Raw genomic sequence first — 18,916 nt, forward strand, 5'->3', positions numbered from 1 at the left:
CAAGCTGTACTACCTACCTTCTCTGTCAAGCCCTCCGGCCCTAAACCATCATGTGTGAAGGGCGGAATAGAAGCATTCTCTGATTTCAAGGTTCTGACCATCATCCTGTGACCTCCTCAATGCTCCATCATAGGCAATATTCTCTGATTGTGCTAACATAAAAATGTGTAGTGTTCTTTTTAAGACTGGAATGAGGCCAGATTACCACTACTCAGTGTCTAGAACTAAAAACAGAATTGCTGTCTACTTGTATAAAATTACTCTCAATTGTTTAAAAAACAAAACAAAAACTGTTGAGTCTGTGAGAGAAATAGTCAACTTACCAGTGTTGGCATCTAAAGTGCATTTAATGAAAGCAATTATAAGATTAGAGAGGTGGTGACAAATTTTGGAAGGTCTAAGAGTGTCTCTCTACTGTCAAAGATCCACTCTGGATTATATGAAAACTCATGTGTTCTAAACTGAGGACCAATGCCAGATTCCATCTGCATTCTACGTGAGGCCCATTATTACCTAATAGATGGAATTTCAGGCCACTGAAGATGTGTTAGGTAGGGGAAGGTTAATACCCTACATCCCTGTGTAGGATGCCTAACACTACATTAACGACCACCCTTGATGGGTTAATCCCAGTAGCAGAGATAACGTGAGTAAAGGGGCTGAGCTTCAGGAACAAAGCACCCTTGCTGGGGATGCACATCTCAAGGCAACACAGAAGAAGTTAACTGACCAACATGGAGTCCCTGTTCTAATTACTTTTTAATTTAAAGAGATTAACTTTTCATATTGACTTTTATTTTCTTTCTAAAAAATATTCAGAATCTTCTTCCTTTTAAAAAATAGTCCAATTTAGTGTTATAAGAAATTTACTTTCATACGATGTTATCAAGTTTGTACATTATATTAATTATATAATTACTAATACCAAATAACGTACACATTTTTTTCTCAAAGTCTATATTTTTCATCATTCAATGAACTCTCGTCAAGACTGCACAGTGAGGTATAGGAAAAGCCATCAACCAGTCTTGGGGAAAAAAAAACTTTACTAAAAATTTCAGACATTATCATACTAATTCCAAGAATCAATAACTTTTTAGTGTTACTTGTACAGGTGATAGAAATGCAAATAGCAGTATATTCCAGCTCCACATATACAAATTACAAGGAACATAATATGTTATTACGAGAATAAATTATGCTATATTAATTAGAATACAAAAACAAAGTTTACTCCCTCTCCAATTCAGTCTCAAAGCTAGCAGGAATATTATCTTCTATATACTGTCTCACTTGAACCATGATATTCTTCTCAAATACTAATTATGATCCACATGCCTCTTTGGTTTGGAAAAACATTCCTGGGTTTCCTCTACTCTCAGCCTTTCTATCACTAGTGAAATTTCCAATTCCTATAGTCTCACTTTAGAAGGGGCCTCCTAAAGCAAGATTATGGACTCAATGTGGAAAGCTCTCTCCCCCTCAGCAATTTCTGATTCCTTCATTAATTTATTCTTAAGACATTCTACAAAAGGCTCCTTAATATATCTAAAATCTAATTCTCACAGAACAAGTTCAATATAGAAAGGACTTGTGATTTCTACATCAGATATTTTCCTTGAAAAATATATCTGACTGGAGGGGACAGGGAGGTGAAAAATATTTCCTTGGTTAAAAATAGAAAACTTAGCTCCAGAAAATGCTCAAAAATACATAACTCAATAAGACATAAATAGTTATAAAATGTAAGTATTTGCTACATTTAGTAAAAAGAAATATAAACGTTAATAATTTAAATACCAGTTCTTAAGTGTGTAGTTTTCTAAAGGTTTACTTTAAAAGTGAGAATAAGGCGAAATACTAAGAATTAAAATTATTCAGAAATATACAGATGGTTTTGGAATAAAACACAAATCATCACACCACCATAAGTAACATTTCCTTTCCTGCTGTCTAACAGCAACTAAAACACCTATCATTACTGCACACATCATGAGGTAATGTGTTTAGATGTTGGAGTTAAAGATGGCACAGGATAGAGCTAATTTCTGCAATTAACCATATTAAAAAAAAATAGAAAAGAAACACTGCAGATAAATCTAACTTCAGTAAAAGCTTAAAGTATTTCCTTCTTGTAATGTATCATCTTTAAACGTGCAAATGCTACAGATATGCCATATTATATTTCATCTCGATATTACTTGTATTAAGCATCATTGCTCCATTTCAGGGACCTGTTCATATCTGTTTACATTAATTTCATTATAGATTTAAATTCCTAGACTATAAAAACAACCTCTTTCCAATTTCATTCTTTGGTAACAAGTATTACTGGAGACCACATTGAATAATAACATATGATTTCAAAGCTGATTCATTCTAAACTTTTGAAAATTAAAAAAGAGAGGGAGAGAGGAAGAGGGGAAATAAAAAAAAAAAGGAGAGAAAGGAAGGGAGAGAGGCAGGGAGGGAGAGAGAATTAATCTACACCTGAGGAGTTAAGCATCTGAAGAGGGTCCATTCATCCCCAACTTTCTCCTGTTGGGAGATAGTTGATTTGATACAAAACTAGAAATCAATACAATATTTTTTTCTAATATGTACTGAAGGACATATCAAAGTAATACATCACTTTACTGCAAATTCTTTATTACACAGTTCTAATTCATAAGCCCTCTATAAGAACTAGTGAAGAATAAATATAATATGATTACCTATGAACATACCTGCGTATTCATCAAGGCCTTTAGACACTGTATGACTTTGTGTTGATTCTTCTTTACAATTTTTTCTTGCCTGCATTGGCATAAGACATCAGAATTGAAATTATCATTGGACATGCAACTGTAGCTTAACTGAAAATAATTGTCAATACTTACATTTTGCAACTAATCAATTTTTCCAAAATGTCCAGTAATATTCCAAGCCCCTCATGTCCGAAGCTTTCTACCCAACTGAAAAACAGAAAAAAAAAGAAACGCAGTTGTACATTAAGTCAGTATTCTAGTTTGGAATATCACAATAATGCTACTATAAACATTTTACACGTTATATTCTAATGTAAATACAATGTAAGAATAACATCACGTACAAATCATTCATGATTCATAACTGCAGTCGTGAAAGAGCAAAAATAGAATAAGCCAGTGGTGTGCTGACCCCAGCTTGCACTGGCCTTGTGACAGCTAATCGTGCCCATTTCTTCCATGCTCCATGTCCAGTAACATCATCTTAATAGCTAAAAATGTGCCATGTTGTACATCAGTATGTACATCAAGAAATCAGCAAATGCCGCCAATCAGAGCACCTCCCCCCACCCAAGATTTGGTTGTTAAACATTTACCAGCCCACCACCGGATAAGGCTCCCCTTGTACTGTTCCAAAGAGCAGAAATTGAGCAAGTGAGTAAGATTTAAAGAAGGAAGACTCAGAGCTACACAAAGAATAAAGGTTATTGAAAAAATTAACCAAAATACTAAAAAGGGATGTTTCAGGAGAATTTCCCAAACCACTAAAATGCATCCTTACAAATGTTAATAACTTTCTAAGTTTCAAAGTTCAATTGTTTTTAAAAAAAAAAAGAGCTTTGTCGTTTTTCAAACAAATGTTTTCATCTTCACCAAACTACCTCTATTCCGTAAACCCAATGATACAATCACAGTACTGTATGTAAATTAGGACATCATTGCCAACAGACAACAGCTCACCTCAATTAAAGGAAAACTACCTTAATAAAAATTAATACATTTTAACCAGTGGTGTTTGGAAAGCCTAGGACAATAAATAAATAAAATAATGGTAACAATTTGCCTTCAAAAAAGTGGGAGAAAGGAAAAGATAAAAATGTCTGTATTTCTCTGTATATATCTGTTTGTATATATATTTGTATGTATGTATGATTTTACACGTGTAGCCTTCGAAAATGGAATGTTAAAAACAAAATTTCGTGCAATAATCAAAAGCAGGACATTATAAAGAATAAAATCAAAAAGTTTAAGTCGCGTACCAGATACTACATAACATTTCCCATGAAAATAAGAAGAGTAAAAACAAAATGTAACACATTAAAATTAAAATATTGTTTTAAAAAATTCATCTTCATTTGTACACTTCTGTGAACACAGCTTCATCACCTATAAATATTCAGAATTTGATTTTACCCCCATCACCACCAAACAAAGCAATTTGCCATTTAAATTGGCAGACTCTTGTCACACTATTTTACTCATCTCTTCTCTGTGAAAACCACTAATTCAAGACTACACTTAAACAGGAAAGATACTCCCCTATAAAAGCAAAGATCGCTATTACGGTTAAGGTGAGAAAAAAACTTAAAAAGAAGTTGACGTTTCCAAACCAAGATGCTACTTCAAAAGTGAAGAGTTTACTCTCTACTATCAGCAAAAGACAGATTACCCGTAGGCATTTCAAATCTTGCTTTCATGTTTCATGAAAACACCTACAGCATCCCGCTTAACTGTTTGCCTTGTTGACATCCTATTCTGTATTTATTCTTATTTCATATGCAGCAGGGAAGCTTGAAATCAAACACATAAAGAGTAATTTGAGAGTTTTACTTGGGCTGGCACTGAGACAGACTTGGATCATGAGGCCCTCCTGTGTTAGCACCTCACAGTGGGACTTCAATATTTTGTTTGAAGTGAATTTTCAACCATTTCTATATTCCAAAGTATATCCATACAGATATTCTAAAGCTAATATAAATAGTTTAGGATTATTCATACTGCTACTACCTTCAATCATTGCAGAAAATAAAGTTATTATTCCTAAACTGACTTATGCTAAAATCTAAACTGCCTTATGCTAAAATTATGTCAATATAATAAAAAGACTTTGTTGCACTTAATATGCTTATGTTGGAACCCACTATAAAATTTAGGAAGCATATCAATCCAAGTGAACCAAGTTAAGTCTCCTGGTCTGAGTAATTATTAATAGAACATATAGCTATTTTCAAAACTTACCATCCCTAAGATAACAACTATCACTAGAAGAGTGGGACTCACAGAAGTTCTCAAATCAACTATTTCTGGACCTACTACATAACTCTCTTCTACATTATAAAATATGAATTATTAAAGTAAAACTTATGTCCACTCATGTAATACATGTAAACTAATTCTCTATAAAACGAACATTAAAGTTGAATGTAAAGAAGCATTATATTCAATTACTTTATACTACAGTCTTAACTCACGGTGGGAATTAATTTCTCAACAATAAAATCAGAGAGTTTGGCAACAGCCTTCAGAAAGCCCGATTACACTTTACTTTTCATAAAATGTATCAAAAACAAGAAAAGTGAGACAGGTTGAGAGGAGAGGAAGCAAAGATGCTCAATAACAAAAGAAACACTATAATATTTAAACGTAAAAAGAAAGCTGATGAGAGTACTTTATTTGAAAAGGTAATATTAAAACACAAATTAAATACACCTAAAACGTCTCCCTGTTTTCTTAAAATTTTGCAGGGCCAACATATTGTTGTACTAACAGGTTGTCATTCACAAACCTATTCTCTCAAAACCTCCACCCCATCCCCACCCCTACTATTTTCAGCAATATTATTTTTAAGGATGGGGCAAATATCACTTCCTATCTCTTCTGGAAAAGATGTTCAAGACAAAAAGTGACATTGAGTAAGTAGGTCTGCCGTCCTGACAGGGGTTTATTGAAATCCATAGCTTTCTACAAAAGTGAAAAATTTCTCATCATCAGTGTAAGAAGCAACTTGCAAAAAAAATTATCAACTGATCTATAAATGATCAATCTTCAGGAAACCAAATCTGTACAATGTATTCTGTGCCTGTCAGCATAGTACCATCAGGCATTATGTGGTTTAACTATAAACTGCATTCATGGATGAATAAGCACTGTGCAAATGTTTCTTCCTCATGAATAGAAATGACATACAGATTAGTATGACATTTGTATTGGGAAAAATTGCTTTAAAATAGCAAAAAGTAATGTGCTAAGTACTAATTTAACACAAAATCTACCTCTTAAAATTCTGTAACAGAAAATATCAAACTTATCTCTTTTAATTGCTTCAAGAAAAACTTCTAAGTATATTACCATTTAGCACTTCCTAGTAGGGGTCTCAAAGCAGGAGAAGAGGTGAAGAGGTAATAGAAGAAGGAGGGGAAAAAAAAAAAAAAAAAGAGGGAGATGGAGAGCAGTTCTCCAGGATTAAATGAATGTTCAAACCGCCTCTAAATGTTCAAAGCAGCTTAGGCTTTGAAATTCAGTTATTGCTTCCAGAGACACAGGATGAAGTCAAAAGCGTGCAAAGTGGTTTCAATGTATTGTTGGCTTTATGAGGCAAATACGGTCACCTTGTTGAGCAGAAGACGCAATAGTCAGGTCTCAGATTTACTTACTGGCCAAAGGAACAAAGGAACAAAGCACTATCCATGTATGTTTCCCACAGACTAAAGTTAAAATTGCCTCTCTTCCCAAATGGGCTCTAAGGAAGGGAAAGACAAATGCCTCATGGATTGTCACAGCTGGAATAAACCTACCAGAGTCATAAGGGTGACCTCACCTGTCGCTTACACCTGGAAGATAGGGACCATTTCTTATTTATTTTTGAATCCCCAACACCTAGAACACACTAAGCTCTCAATAAATGGTTTGAGAATGAAACTGAATCTCCTTCCATTTTTATATACAAGGAAAAGAACATGCAAAGAGAGGTTAGGATCGCTGAGAAACACCATCTAGGTCTGCCTGCTGCCCAGGCTCACACCCTTACTTTACAGGCATAGAAAAAGGCACAAAGAGATGACACATTCTATGCAGCATCACTGAGCCTGTCTCAACCTTCACTCCAGAAACATCAATTCTGATTTCAGGACTGGTACTTATCCATACTGAGCCAAGGATGATGAATCTGGAGTCCCCGTCCTACATCACACTTTAGGACTTGATTGCTACTCGAAGGGTGATGTTCATCACCACTAAAACTCAAAAGTTCATTAACAAGGTCAGCGAGCCTTTAGTAAGGGCTCACTGTGCGCTTGGCACTGCACTAGGCATGAGAAACACAAAACTGAATAAAACATGTTCTCTGCCCTTGAAAGGAGAACAGACTAGTGGTTGAAACAAACGTTGAGCAAAACTATTCCCATAATGTAATAAGTGCTACAATCACGGTACTAAGGGAACACAAGGTGCAGTATCTACCTCTCCTTGGAACACAGCAGCTGACGTCTGACCTGAGTCTTGAAGGATAAGTCGTAGAAAGGAAGAGAGGTTTCTAAGCCAGAGGGAATACGTGAAAAGACATTAAATATGAAACACATGGCCTGTGCTGAGTACCACACGTGGCTGTATCAGACATGAAGCCAAACAGGTAGGAAGGAGCTTGTGAAAAATCTATATACAATGCCATCGGCAATGGGAAGCTACCATATGTGGTAGGCAGGGTCATCTCACCCTTGCCCCCCAAAAGATGGCCACATCCTAAAACCAGAACCTATGATTATATTACCTCACATAGCAAAGAGGGATTAAAAAGAGAATCAACGTTTCTAATCAGATGATTTTAAAATAGGAGATTACCCTAGATTATCTGGGTAGATTCAATTTAATTACATGTTTCTTAAAAGCTCAGACCCTTTCCCAGCTGGATTAGAGAGATGAAATGGAAGAAAGAAGAGAGATTCAAAGCATGAGAGGAACTCAACTTGCCTTTACCGGCTTTAAAGATAGAGGAAAGGGAACATGAGCCAAGCAATGTAGGTGGACTCTAAAAGCTGAGACAATCCTAAATTGACAGCTAGCAAGGAAATAAGGCTGTCTGTCCGACAGCCGCAAGAAACTGAATTCCGCCAACAACCCAGATGATCAAGAAAAGAGTTAAGTCTTCTCATTCATGAACACAGGATCTCTCACCACTTATTTAGACCTTCTTTGATTTCTTTCATCATGATTTTGTAGTTTTCAGCATGAAAATCCTGTACATAATTTGTTAGATTTACAAAAGAGTTCTGTTTTGTTTTTTGGAGCAATTGGTGGTGTTTTCCAAAAGTTCATTGCTAATATATAAAAATAGAATTGATTGTTTTTCTCAAGTAAAAAACATAAACTTACCCTCTTAAGAGTACAGTACAATATTGTCAACTATTTGCACGTTGTTGTACAACAAACCTCTAAAACTTTTTCATCTTGCAAAATACAATTGACTTCTGTTTATCTTGAATCCTGCAATCTTGCTGTACTGATTAATTCTAGGAGTTTTTGTAGATTCTTTGAACTTTCCTACGTAAACCATCATATCAACTGCAAATAGGGACAGTTCTATTTCTTCCTGATTCATATGCATTTCATTTTTTTCCCTCATTGCTCTGGCTAGAACTTCTGGAGCTGTGTTAGGAGCGGTGAGAGCAAACATCCTCACCTTGTTCCCAGTCTGAGGAGAAAAGCTTTCAGTCTTTCACCATTAAATATAATATTAGCTGTAGGATTTTTGTAGATTCGTGTTATCAAGTTGAGAAAGCACCCCTCTGTATTAGTTTCCTAGAGCTGCTATAACCAAGTACCACAAAGTGGGTGATTAAAACAACAGAAATGTATTCTCATAGTTCTGGAGGCCAGAAGCCCCAAACCAAATTGTCAGCAGGGCCAGGATCCCTCTGAAACTATGAGTAGAATCCTTCCTTGTCTCTTGCTCACTTTTGGTGGTAGCTGTTAATCCAGGATTCCTGACCTTCATCATCACATGGCGCTCTCTGTGTCTCTTCTTTTATTCTGATAAGGACCAAGTTATATTAGATTAAGAGCCCTCTATTCCCTTATAACCTCATCTTAATTCATTACACCTGCAATGACCCTATTTCCAAATAAGGTCACATTCTAAGGTGCCAGTTAGGACTTAAACATATCTTTCTGGGGGACACAATTCAAGCTATAACATCTATTCCTATTTTTCTGAGTTATCATGAATAGGTGTTGAGTTTTACCAAATGCTTTGTCTGCATCAATTGATAGAATCATGCAATTTTTCTTCTTTAGTCTCATTGACACAGTGCATTACAGTAAGGACTTTTGTGTCTATATTCATGACGGACATTGGGTTGTAAATTTGGGCTTTTGGAGTTTGTTTTTGTTTTGTTATTGTCTTTGGTTTTGCTATCAGTACCAGCTTCAAAAATTTTGAATTGTTCCCTACTCTTGTATTTTCTGGGACAGTGTAAAATTGGTATTAATTTTTCTTTAAATGTCGGGTAAAATTCTCCAGTGAATTCATCTGTACTTGAAGATATTTTTGGGAGTTTTAAAATAGTAATTCCATTTCCTTACTAGTCAGAGGACTATTCAAATTTTTTATTTCATATTGGGTGTGTTATAATACTTTGTGTCTTTTGAAGAATGTCTTTTCATCTAAGTTATCAAATTTGTGTGTTTAAAGTTGTTTGTAGTGTTCTCTTATTACTCTGTTGATGTAAGGTCTGTAGTGAGATTCCTGTTTCATTTCTGATACTGGTAATTCGTGTCTTCTCTTTTTTCTTCATCAATATTAATAGAAGTTTGTCAATTTTATTAATCTTTCCAAAAGACCAACTCCTTGTTTCATTGATTTCCTCTGTTGTTTGGCTGCTTTCAATATAACTGATTTCTGATCTTTATGATTTCCTTCCTTTGCTGCTTTGGGTTTATTTTGCTCTTCTTCTTCCTAGAGGCTTGAGGTGATAACTAAAATTGATTTGAGCTTTTTCTTCTTTTCTAATGTATGTGTTAAGTGCTATAAATTTTCCTCTCGGTACTGCTTTAGGTGTGTCAGACAATTTTTGAAATGTTGTATTTTCATTTAGTTTCGTGTATTTATTTCCCTTGAGACTTCCTCTCTGATCCATGGATTACATAGAAGTATGTTGTTTACTTTCTAAATGTTTAGAAGTCTTCCTGTTATTGACTTCTAGTTTGAGTGCAGTGTGGTAAGAGAACACATTCAGTATCATCTCTATTTTTTTAATTTGATGAGGTTTGCTTTATGGCCCAAGATGTGGTTCTTCCTGGTGTATGTTCTGTGGACATAAGAATAGGTATTCTGTTATTGTTATAGAGTGTCATATATAACACATATAACATTATGTGTTATGTGGTGTTCTATAAATATATGTTATATCCTTTTGCTTGATGGTGGTGTTGAGTTCTTCTATATCTTTAGTGATTTTCTGTCTAGTTGTTCTATCAACTGTTGACAGAGAGTGTTGTGAAGTCTCCAATTCTAATTGTGGATTTATCTATTTCTCCTTTCAGTTCTATTATTTTTTGCTTCATATATTTTGCACATCTGTGGTTTTACAGATGCACATTTAGAATTGGTCTTTTCGTGGAACTGATCCTTTTATCATCATATAAAAACCACTCTAGGATCTGGCCCAGTGGTGTAGTGGTTAAGTTCACACGCTCTGCTTCAGCAGCCCAGGGTTCACAGGTTCGAATCCTAGGCACAGACCTACACACCACTCATCAAGCCATGCTGTGGCAGTGTCCCACATAAAGCAACTAGAAGGATGTACAACTATGACATACAACTACCTACTGGGGCTTTGGGGAGGAAAAAAAGGAAAAAAGGAGAAAGATTGGCAACAGATGATAGCTCAGGGCCAATCTTCCTCAAAAAAAAAAAAGGAATTGTGATTTTTAAAGGAAAAAAAGGCCACAACTCCTTGTTCTTTCTTTTTTTTTGGCTGAGGAAGATTGGCCCTGAGCTAACATCTGTTGCCAATCTTCCTCTTTTTTTGTTTGAGAAGACTGTCCCTGAGCTAACATCTGTGCAATCTTCCTCCACTTTATATGTGGGTTGCCACCACAGTGTGGCTGAGGAGTGGTGTAGGTCCGTGCCCAGGAATTTAACCACTACACCACAGGGCCAGCCCCCACAACTTCTTTTGATTAATGTTTGTATGATATACCTTTTATTATCTTTTTACTTTCACTGTGCCTATATCGATATATTTGAAGTAAATTTCTGACAGAAAGCATATAATTAGGTGACGTTTTTTAATCCATTCTGTCAGTCTCCTGTAATTGGCATATTTAAACCATTTACACTTAATGTAATTATTAATATGTTAAGGCTTCAGTCTACTATTTATTTTGGGGGTTTTGTTGGCTCTGTTTCGTGTTTATCTTCTTTTCCCTGCCTTCTTGTGGTTTACTTGAACATGTTTTAGAATTTCATTTTGATTTGTGTTTTTTATGTAAATCTCTTTGTATAATTTTTTTATTGGTTGTTCCAGGTATTACATCATAATGTATTACAAGTCTATTGGTGTCATCATTTTACAAGTTTGAGTTAATTGCAGAAATATTCTCTCCTATTATGGATTGAACACAGTCTCTCAAAATTCAGAACTGAAACCCAAATCCACAATGTGACTATATTTGGAGACAAGGCCTTTAAAGAAGAAATTAAGGTTAATAAAATAAAAAATTAAGGTCATAAGCGTAGGACCCTAATCCAGTATGACTAGTGTCCTCATAAGACAAGGAAGAGACACCACTGATACAAGGCCACAGAGAAAAGGCCATGTGAGGACACAGCAAGACATGGGCCATTTGCAGGCCAAGGAAAGAGGCCTCAGAAGAAACCAACCCTGCTGGCACCTTGATCTTAAGACTTCCAGCCACCAGAACTGTGACAAAACAAATTTCTCTTGTTGAAGCCACGCAGTCTATAGCATTTTGCTGGGCAGCCCTAGCAAACAAATATACCTCCCTTTACCCACCTCATTTATAGTATAATTATTTTAAGTATTTCCTCTACATACATTTAAAACCACAGTGTTATAACTTTTGCTTCTACCATCAAACATAATTTAGAAAATTCAAGAGAAGGAAACTCTATTGTATTTACCCATATTTTTTACTTACACTGTACTCTCTTCCTAACATTTCCAGGTGCCTTCTTTAATGATTTCTTTCCTGCATAGAAAATGTCCTTTAGCCATTCTTTTAGGCTAAGTTTGCTGGCCACAAATTCTCTGGATTTTCCTTCATCTGGGTATGCCTTGATTTCTCCTTCTTTCTTGAAGGAAAGTTTCACAGCACATAAGATTCTGAGCTGACCAAGTTCTTTGCTTTCTTCTTTTGAACGCTGTTTTACCACATAGCTTTTGGCCTCCATAATTTCTGAGGAGAAATCCAATATCATCTGAATTGTTTTTCCCTATAACTAATGTGCCATCTCTTGCTGCTTGCAAGATTTTTGCTCTGTCTTTAGTTTTCAGAAATTTGACTACAATATGTCTTAGTGTGAATTTCTTTGGGTTTATCCTGTTTTTAACAGGCTTCCTCTGACACTGCTCCACTGGAGGAAGGAGAGGCACCAAGTTGATATTGCCAGGTGGGAACAGAAGTCCAAGTTCCCCACTTGGCCTTCACTGACACCTGAGGGGAGAGGTTCCTTGTTACCGAGGACAGGAGCCTGGGCTCCCCACCTGGCCTCCATGTACCTTCCTGGCAGGGAGAAGTAGGAATACCTCATTATGCTCACCATGTAACCTTCATTGGCACCAATGGGGAGGTGGAGAGGGTTACCACTAGGTTGTGGTAAAAGTTCTGACTTTCTATTAAGTCTCCTCTGACACCATCCCAGTGAGAAGAGGGAAGAGCACCTCACTGCTGCCATCTGGAGGTCTAAGTCCAGGCTCCCCACTTGGTTTTGATGGGGTGGGCAAGGGTGGGCCACCCACCCACCAGTTTTCTTCTCTGGTATCTTGTAGGCATAGACTGGTTATTGTCAAAGTTTTCTGTCTTGTTGGTTGCCCCTTCGGCTTAGGAGAGCGGGCTTTTGTTGAAACTTTTGTCTGTGTCTATTGGCAAAAAAACCTGTAGAACTCACCAACACGTCGTTTCTTGGGTCCCAAGGTTACTAGTCTATGCACTATCTTGTAGCTGTTTCATATGTAATGTCTAGGTTTTTTAGGTAAGACTTAGAGGAGGAATAGGCAAAAGTACATTTACTCCACCATCGCAGAAACACAAGTCTGAAACATCCACTGGTCAAGTGTGAGACTAGGCAGAAGCTCCCACCAAGGCACCTAAGAAAAGGCAGTGACTGTAGTAAGAGGAAAACCAAGTAAAGATGAGATGACAAATCCTAAGGAAAGAGAAAGTTTTGAAAAGAGAAGAATCTAGAGTCAACTGCTGAAGTGAGGTCAAATTAAAGAACTGAATTCAAGAGAAGTTTATAAATAACTCTGTAGGAGTGCAATTCTGATTACAGAAGAGTTAAAGAAGAAAACGAGTGGTAAGAATAGAGATAATAAATATAATAAGGGATAAAGAATTGATGGGAGAAATCTAAAGGAGGAGTAAGAAAAGGTAAATAAAACAAATAATTAATATAGTGTGTAATAAACACTATGACAAGGGTAAGCAAAGGATGCTAAAGGAGCTGGTAAGGTGGCTACCTACTAATCTAGCCAGGGGCTAGAAAAAATCCCGAATCAAAGAAAACTATGCCTACAATCTTGACGTGGAAAGATGCCAACATATCTTAAGTTTTAAAAGCAGAAAGGGTAATATATTTTCTATTTTTGTTCAAAAATATATTTTTGTTCACATACAGGAAATGTGTACATGTACATGTAGCTACACAAACACATTCTTAGTCATTTTCTACCTAATCAGCTCATTCAATACTCACTGGTTTCCATTCCATGTGTGAAACATTGACTAACACCCATGGCATAACGAACATTCAAGGCTAATGTCCTACTCTCTCCTACATTCACATGCTTCTGCTCCCACCAAGAATTAGTTTGCTTCATTTTCAAATCCATTTTTGCCAGTTGTATTTATTATTGTAACTATATAATTTAAGTAAATTACATAAACAGACAACATATCACTGGGAAAAGAGTTGCTGTTTCTATAAAAACTAACCCTCGTGCTTTGTAAATATTTTTCAAAAGATGACATTTTTAAAAGTGCTACAGGGAGCTGGCACGGTGGCACAGTGATCAAGTTCGCATGCTCCACTTTGGCAGCCCAGAGCTCACAGTTCGGATCCCAGATGTGGACCTACACACTGCTAGTCAAGCCATGCTGTAGCGGCATCCCACATACAAAATGGAGGAAGATTGGCACAGCTGTTAGCTCAGGGACACAGGAACAATCTTCCTCAAGCGGAAAGAGGAAGATTGGCAACAGATGTCAGCTCAGGTCCAATCTTCCTCACACACACGCACACACAAAGTTTTTAAAAATGTGCTACAGAAAGAGATGTGGGGCCGGCCTCATGGCTTAGCGGTTAAGTGCACGCGCTCCGCTACTGGCGGCCCGGGTTCGGATCCTGGGCGCGCACTGACACACCGCTTCTCCAGCCATGCTGAGGCCACATCCCACATTACAGCAACTAGAACGATGTGCAGCTATGACATACAACTATCTACTGGGGCTTTGGGGGAAGAATAAATAAATAAAAAATTATTAAAAAAAGAAAGAGATGTGGACACAAGTGTAAACTATTGAGAGACATCATCAAAAAGACTTTTTTAAAAGAGAAAATATTCTATACCCAGGTTACTGTGTAAGAGCCTCTACATTCCTGTTCCACTTTAAAATACCAATACGAGGACAATGATGCATTATGGGTGCAGTTTATGCAATCAGCCTACTCCCAGAAAAGGTCTCGGCTCCACGTCAAATGTCTAGAGAAAAAAATGGATGCTTATATTTTGAACCAAAAAAAAAAAATGTCTATGGTATAATTGAATCACTTATTTTATGATTCCCTGCTTTAACAAACTTTTTCAAATAAACAACCAATAGCATTAAACAAGAGGACTTCCTCAGTAAAAAACACACACACACACACACACTTCCATTCAGGCAGTTATAGCGCCTTTCTAAGTAGGTGATACTATACATTTTCCCTCATTTTGCTTTTGTGTATTATCTTATTTATCTTTCTGTAATGAACTTACTTTTTTGTAATAAGAAAAATATTTTTTTAATTACCCAAATAATAATCTTACATAAACGCCTAGGGAAACACAAAGTTATTTTGCTAAAAATCAATATAAGAAGCTTCTTGAAAGGGGGAAAAAATACATCACTGGTCACATGTGACAAAGTAACAAATTTCATACCTTAAACTTAGAAGGTCAGCTTTAATACTGTATAATATGCAGATCCAATTTACATTCCTCTGTCAGAGTAATATATCTCCAATGCTGAATATAATTATAGTTTATTTTAAGCTTTCATTTTCACCTGCTCTTAGCAAGGTGACTAAACACTTAAAATGAACAGTTCTGTTAAACAATTAACATGCCCTGTAGGGCAAAACAAACATACACCCACATCCCATTCAATGGTCTATCCACAAAAATTATGCTCAATTACACAGCCAGACAGGGAATGCAGAAACTAAACAATGTTCTGATTGTAAAATCTACTATACTTCAAAATACAACAATTAATATGTATATTTTCTAGGAATTGACTTTTAAAGAAATTAATGTATTTGAAACAAGTCATTTATTCCCACTTCTAATATTAGATGAGATGGTGGAGTAACAAACTGAGTAATTTATTCTCTTAGTTACTTTTTAGCTGTAACATATTCAAAGGCATAAAACGTCTAGAGAAAGTATTCCAAATAAAATGAAAAAACCAATTAACTTCAATGATGAAAAACAAAGCACTATGCAAGAAACATGAGTTCTTGATCTTTAGATGAAAAGATAGTAAGAGAACTATGGATTTAAAATAACATATACCAGTATGTGCTCTAAAGAAAACTTAAGTCCACTATTAAAAGAAATATATTGTAGAAAAGGAAATAGTTTCAAACATATTAAATATTAATAAGTAGGCTTCCTAGCATCAAATCAAATGCATCATTACTTCGGGAAAGCATTAACTGAATTATTCATTTTAGCCATGAGCCACATAACATTTCAGTCAACAACAGACCATATATATGACAGTGGTCTCATAAGCTTAGTACTGTATAGCCCAGGTGTGTAGTAGGCTATACCATGTAGGTTTGTGTACGTACACTCTATGACGTTCGCACAACAACAAAAGCACCTAACGACACTTTTCTCAGAATGTATTCTCGTCATTAAGTACATGGCTGTAAATATAGACTAATTTGACAACCAGTATTCAGGAAAAGAGAAATCATCATCACACTTCAGGCCTTCTATCATCTGTTCCCACCCTAAATACTTGCTACTACTGCCCAATACTAGTCCAATAGATCAGATCAGTCCATAAACTTAATATAAGTCCATAATCTGCCCTTGATTACATCAAGTGCATTTCTAGCTTCACTCATAATGCTTCCCTCTACAGCACTGCCTCTTCTGTAACAAATGAAACGATTTCATCTTTCAAGGGCCAATTCAAGTTTCCTCCTTCTTTAAACTCTCACTAATTCAAATTTCTCCATTTGCTCACTGGGTTTCACTTGTGTGACCCCAGATATTCCTCCAGTTACTGCCCATTTCTCTCCTCTCTTTTTTAGCAGAAGGTCTCAAATGATTTCATCACAAGCATAGTCAGTACTACTTAACCATCCATTCACTCCACCTCCCTTAAATTTGGCTTCTGCCACCAGACTCCACAAAATTGCTTTTCTCAAAAGTCCTTTTGCCAATTCTGACAGCAGTATCTTCTTCCAACTCTCAGTGGCATTCTGTGTGGTTTGTCACTCTCTGTTTGTAACACTCTTCCTCTTTCAGGTTCAGGAAACCAGACTTTCTGGGTTCTCCTCCTTCCCACTAGCCACGGCTCAGTCTTTTTTCCTGGCTGTTCCTCCCTTTCTGGACCGTGTATACAGTAACTCCTGAGTTTCTCAGGACTTTTTCTGGGAACTCTTCTATATCTTTGCACGTGCGTGCACACACACACATCCCAACCCTGGATCTCAGCCATTCTTGGGGGTTTACTTACAATCCACATATAAACAACAGATAAATATCTCCACCCTACATTTCTCCACTGAGCTCGACTCACATATCCAGCTGCCTGCTTGATGTCTCAAACTGTGAAACTCGTAGATACATCAAACTTAACATGTTTAAAAGATATATTTTGCTTTTTTTCCCTCAAAAATGGATGGAACCAATAACAACCACCATCTTCCTTCATCACAGTTAACAGCCCCACTGTGGACCTATTTGCTCAAGGCAAAAATCTAGTCCTCCTTTTCATTCACAGGACACATCCAATCCATCAACATGTCCTACAGTTTCTACCTATTATCTACAAAATCCACCCAATTCCTCACCCCCCCACGACTACAATCCTTATCCAAGCCACCCTCATCATCCCTGTGACTACTGCCATCGCCTCCCTTCTGGTCTCCTCGTCCACTCTCCTATCTTCAATCTCTTCTCCCCACAGCAGCAGGAGTGATCCTTTTATTTTTATTTTTTATTTTTTTTGTGAGGAAGATCAGCCCTGAGCTAACATCCATGTTAATCCTCCTCTTTTTGCTGAGGAATACCGGCTCTGAGCTAACATCTATTGCCAATCCTCCTCCTTTTTTTCCCCCCCTGAAGCCCCAGTAGATAGTTGTACGTCATAGTTGCACATCCTTCTAGTTGCTGTATGTGGGACGCGGCCTCAGCACGGCTGGAGAAGCGGTGTGTCGGTGCACACCCGGGATCCGAGCCCGGGCCGCCAGTAGCGGAACACGTGCACTTAAGCGCTAAGCCACGGGGCCGGCCCAGGAGTGATCCTTTTAAACAGGTAAGTTTGAATATATCATTTCCTGCTTAACACTCTTTAATATCCTCCCACTAATATAGAATAGAAATCCAATTTCCCTACCAGGACCTTTAAGGCCCTCATGACCTGGCCACCGCCCACCTCTGTGATGGCTCCACCTCCCCCCACTCCCCACCACACTGTTTCTCCACCTCCGGGTCTCTGCTGCCCAAGAGGTGCTCCAGGCCCAGCACCACTGCCTCAGCTTCTCTTAACTAGTTCCTTGTCCTTAAGGTCTCTTAAACTTTACCACTTCAGAAATACTTTCTCTGAGTAGCTCACATCTAAAAGCTCTCTATCCATTATTCTTAGTCCCTTATTTTTTCTTAACTGACCTGATGATAGCTTTTGTTTTACTTACTTACTTGTTTTCTAGGTCGCTATTCATATGCCTCTTGTTACGGCGGTACCTAGCACAGCGCCTGAGAATACTTACTGTATGGGGAGATTAACAAATACATCCTCTGCTGTACTCCAGTGGCACGTTATCCATACCACATATGTAAGGACTTAATTGGATAAGAGTCAGTGGTATCATTTATTCTTTGATGTATGTTAGACATTTCTGTCCAAATGGAATCTCAGCAATGAGGACAGAGAGAAGCCCTTGCACCTCTTCCAGTTCTTCAACATGGAGGTGCTCAAAATACCTGATCTCCCATCCTGAAAAATGAGCAGTAGAGATTCATGCATTGCACCTTATTTCAAGCTTTAACGTCCCTATTCTTTCATGACTATTCACATTCACTTAACATGCACTCTGATCTTCTCTTCTGAGCCCCTTTTTCTACAACAAAATTTTGTCCCCTCCTTCAGAAATTCATAGCATGATGGAGAGAGCAGCCAAACCTAGAGGGACTCAAGTGTGCAAAGGCTCAAAACAAGTGCACAAGGAAAATTACATGAATTTCTGATCTCTAAAACTGTATTGTCCAAAAGGGTGGCCACTACTTACATGTAAATATTTACATTTAAATTAATTAAAATTCATTTCCTCAGTCACACTAGCACTTTTCAAGTGCTCGATAGCCACATGTGGTGAGTACTCAACAGCACAGACGTAGAATGTTCCTATCACTGTACAGTTATTGGATGTCTATTCAGATGAGCCTAATTTCTCTTTGGCCCTGCAAGGGCACTCCAGGTGACTTTAGTGC

General features: G+C 37.1%; 1 protein-coding gene across 2 annotated transcripts in view; it reads right to left on the minus strand.

The window, feature by feature from the left end:
* DIAPH3 (diaphanous related formin 3) overlaps positions 1-18,916 on the minus strand; it is a 486,334-nt gene that overhangs the window by 341,114 nt on the left and 126,304 nt on the right. For both annotated transcript variants that reach the window (XM_058548276.1, XM_058548275.1), the window contains 2 exons: positions 2,880-2,954; positions 2,727-2,796 (listed from right to left, as the gene is read on the minus strand). In XM_058548276.1, coding sequence (XP_058404259.1) covers positions 2,727-2,796; positions 2,880-2,954 — 145 coding nt within the window. The remainder of the gene's footprint in view (positions 1-2,726; positions 2,797-2,879; positions 2,955-18,916) is intronic.

This window comes from Diceros bicornis, chromosome 9 (genome assembly GCF_020826845.1).
Source record: "Diceros bicornis minor isolate mBicDic1 chromosome 9, mDicBic1.mat.cur, whole genome shotgun sequence".
Lineage (NCBI taxonomy): Eukaryota > Metazoa > Chordata > Mammalia > Perissodactyla > Rhinocerotidae > Diceros > Diceros bicornis.